This window comes from Galeopterus variegatus, unplaced genomic scaffold (assembly GCF_000696425.1).
Source record: "Galeopterus variegatus unplaced genomic scaffold, G_variegatus-3.0.2 Scaffold15340, whole genome shotgun sequence".
In the NCBI taxonomy this organism is placed as follows: Eukaryota; Metazoa; Chordata; class Mammalia; order Dermoptera; family Cynocephalidae; genus Galeopterus; species Galeopterus variegatus.
In genome coordinates, this window is record NW_007741451.1 from 11983 (window position 1) to 16181 (window position 4199).

A 4199-nucleotide genomic window follows, 5' to 3' on the forward strand; every position below is an offset into this window, starting at 1 on the left:
CTCATGTGCATGCCTGCTCAGGGAACCACCGGATTGTTCTATTTGCAAATGAACAGTTTTTCCTTTGCCCGCTCTTGTTTCTATCTAGCTTCCTGCCTCATGTCTGCCTTCAGTTTAGGGAACAAGAACAAGCAGGAGTGAAGACTTGAAAATGATCTATAAACACATTAGATTAGATTAGATTAGATTAGAGGCTTTACATCAAGTTACTAGAATTAATCTTTAAGAGCATATGCTCTGCAGCCAGTCTTCCTGGGTGTGAAACTGTCAGGCTGGATCACAGATCCCTCTGCCCTGTCCTGTGCAGGTCATGAGTCAGGCAGTTGAAAAAAGATTTTGTTGGCCACTAATGGAATAGACATGCTTTATCCCTATGCAAGCTCTGCCAACCAGGAGTTCAGGGTGGCTGACTTTTATTCTGAAAGTACACAACAATGGCAAGGAGCCCAGGAGTATAAGGGCATGCATACGAGGTTCAAGAGATTACATAATTCTTTGAAAAAAAAAAAAGAAAACCTGGCCTTCAGTGGCCAAATATATAGATTCTCATAAGTTATATAAATATCTGTGGAAGAATTTGTGAAGGTTGGAGATTGTATTTCATATAATAAACCAAACTTTACCATATTTCACCCAAACCAACATGTAATTTTTATCCTTATGACTCTGTTCCAATCTCCCAACATTCTACTGGCAAAGAAATATATGTTGGTTACATTAGAGACACACCTATACACAACTAAGCTTTTGTTATCACAAGAATTTAGTGGCAAGGTTAGGGAGAGACTCAGTAGATAGGAATGCCAAAACAAACAAACAAACAAAATGCACAAACCAGACTAGGCCAAAGTTCTGAGCTTAAAGAGAAACTTTACGGCAATTTGAAGCTCTACTTCGACAGCTATTTTGCCAAGATAGCTAAGCACAGGTGGTAGATATGAGACTTCTTTATTCCGTCGACAATAAACAGAGTTTATACATTCTGTGTCAGAGACTATAATAATAGGGGATCAGATTCCCACTCTACGGGTAGTAAAAAGGTGAAGGATGCCATTCTGGATCTGCTTGGTCTTGATGCTGTATATTATAGGGTTCATTAATGGAGGGAACAGAAAACAGACATAACTCATAATGAGGTGGACGATATGTGGAACCTGCTTCCCAAACTGATGAATCATAGAAAATCCAATCACTGTGACATATGAAACCAGGACACAGCAGATATGGGAGACACAGGTGTTGAGGGCCTTAGCCCTCTCCTCTCTNGTGCATGCCTGCTCAGGGAACCACCGGATTGTTCTATTTGCAAATGAACAGTTTTTCCTTTACCCGCTCTTGTTTCTATCTAGCTTCCTTCCTCATGTCTGCCTTCAGTTTAGGGAACAAGAACACGCAGGAGTGAAGACTTGAAAATGATCTATAAACACATTAGATTAGATTAGATTAGATTAGATTAGATTAGATTAGATTAGATTAGATTAGATTAGATTAGAGGCTTTACATCAAATTACTAGAATTAATCTTTAAGAGCATATGCTCTGCAGCCAGTCTTCCTGGGTGTGAAACTGTCAGGCTGGATCACAGATCCCTCTGCCCTGTCCTGTGCAGGTCATGAGTCAGGCAGTTGAAAAAAGATTTTGTTGGCCACTAATGGAATAGACATGCTTTATCCCTATGCAAGCTCTGCCAACCAGGAGTTCAGGGTGGCTGACTTTTATTCTGAAAGTACACAACAATGGCAAGGAGCCCAGGAGTATAAGGGCATGCATACGAGGTTACGCCCCTCATATACCTTGTTTACAATGGATGTGCTGAGTCATACCCAGCCAGATGTGACGCAGTGGGCCTTACTACACTGACTGCGTTTTCCTCACATGAAACCTAATTCTATTTCTTACAGGTTCTGTGTCTTTACACACTCAACACTTTTACCTTCTTCATCTGTAAAATGGGGATGATAAAAATTGTTGAAAATATTGTTCCAAGGATTAAATAAATATTTCTAAGAATTAGGGTAAAATTATAAGAGTTAATATATGTAAGTGTTAGCACAGAGCCTGAAAAATATTAAGAACTCAATAAAGTACAATTTTGCTTTGTTTTGTTATGTTTTCTCAGAAGAGTATAGAAGAGTAAATTTCAGCATGCATTTAAAATGAACAAAGAATCATAGGATATTGACATGAGTTTCTAAAGAACTGAATGATAAAATCCATCTAGGATATAAAGGCAAATGAGGACAAGAAGGAATCAGAAATAAAAGTGTCAATATTCTGGAGGTCTGGTGGTGTAGGAGAAAGCTGTATTGGGAGTAACAGAGAGAGAAAGCTGGAAGGAGTACAACCATTTTCAAAGGCTATTTATAACATACCATAATATTCCTTTTAGCTGTATTTTTCATCATTAAATAATATATTTAATATTTTCCACCTGGCAGAATGCTCCCCCCACCCTCCCCAATCCAATGAGTATTTACAGGTCAAAATTTTCAGATATTTCTGTTTACCAATGTTAATGACAGTATAATTAATAGAGCTTGTGAGTGCTGATAGCAATTTATACTCTCTTAAATCCGCAGAGAAACACCTTTTTGAAGTGCATTTTGTTATTCTANGGTTTATCCAGAAGAAACGTCTTTTTTTCTCTGTTAGTACCACAGAAGTGCAGTTCTACTTTCACGGTATCATTCCAACTATATCATTTCAGAATGTTTTCTTAAAGGAAATTATAACGTCAGTGTAAGCCGTTGTTTCTTAAAATGTATTCATAGGACAACGTGTACTGTTTGTATTTTTAATTGCAGATTCCAAGGATCATCTCCCACTCACTTACTCAAATTTTTGGAGTTTCAGCTGTTCCTATGAATTTTAGCAAGTGTTCCAGGAAATATTTTACGCACACTGCCACTTAAAACCATTTCCATCAACTCTGCAGATTTAACAGAATACATACTCTGNTTCTGTATCTGCTTGGTTTTAATACTATAGATTATTGGATTCATAAATGGGGGGAAAAGAAGTTAAATATAACTCATGATAATATGAACTACATGTGGCACATATTTTCCAAATCGATGTATGAGGGTTAGCCCAGTCACAGTGACATAAAAACCAGAACACAGCTAATGTGGGAAGCACAAGTATTTAGGGCCTTCGCCCACTCCTTACCTGAGGCAATTCCCATGACAGTCTTAAGAATTAGGATGTAAGAAACAAGGATAAGCACAGAGTCCAAGAAACCAGTTAATGAGACCAGGGCTATGGGATAGAGTCTATTGAAGGTGATGTCAGCACAGGCCAGTTTGATGACATCCTGGTGCAGGCAGAAGGCATGGGAGAGGATGTGGGATCTGCAGTAGGGAAATCCAGAAAGGGTGATGATTATGGGTATTATAAGCAAAAATCCCCTCATTAGAACCCCCAGACCTATCTTTATCACCTTCATGTTGGTCAGAATGGAGGTGTATCTCAGGGGATTACGGATAGCAATAAAACGGTCATAGGCCATGATGAGCAAGACTCCAGACTCCACGATAGAGAACGAGTGGATTAGATAAGACTGGAAGAAGCAGGAACTCTGGCTTATCTTCCTGTGATCCAGCCACAGAACACCAAGCACAGTGGGCATCGTGGTCAAAGTCATTCCCAGGTCTGTGGCTGCCAGTATAGCCAGAAAGTAGTACATGGGCTCATGAAGGGTTCGGTCCTCCCTGATGAGGAAGAGGAGAGTGCTATTGCCAAGGAGTATGGAGACATAGATGACAAAGAAAGAGGTGGAAATGCAGGGATGAAATGTCTCCAGACCCGGGAAGCCAGTCAGTAGAAAAGGGGCAGCACTCATGTTGGAGCACATAGTGGATCCCTGCGAAGAAACGAAAATAGCTCTGTCTAGACCAGCACTTTCCAGTGGAAATGCAAGGGTACTTCAAAAAGTACATGGAAAAGTGGAATTAAAGGATAATGTGAATCTTTGTATAAACTTTTTGAATCTTGAACCATTAAAGTAATTTTAGATTTTCTACCAATCACATTAAAAGTAGTAAAAAAGAAAGAGGCAAAATCAATTTTAATAATATATTTCATTTAATCCACTATATCCAAAATATTATTATTTATAAATGTAATCAACATCAAGATCATGAATGAGATATTTTACATTATTTTTTTGAACCAATTCTTCAAAATCCAATATGTAATTTA

At 38.5% G+C, this 4199-nt stretch overlaps 1 protein-coding gene across 1 annotated transcript; it reads right to left on the reverse strand.

Moving 5' to 3' along the window:
* Positions 1-1010: 1010 nt before the first annotated feature.
* On the reverse strand, positions 1011-3840 carry LOC103582237 (olfactory receptor 51B5-like). The gene is made up of 2 exons (XM_008563888.1): positions 3168-3840; positions 1011-1261 (listed from the first exon to the last, which is right to left on the reverse strand). Exons 1-2 carry the CDS (start codon positions 3838-3840, stop codon positions 1011-1013), a joined length of 924 nt encoding a protein of 307 aa, XP_008562110.1.
* Between the last annotated feature and the right edge of the window lie 359 nt (positions 3841-4199).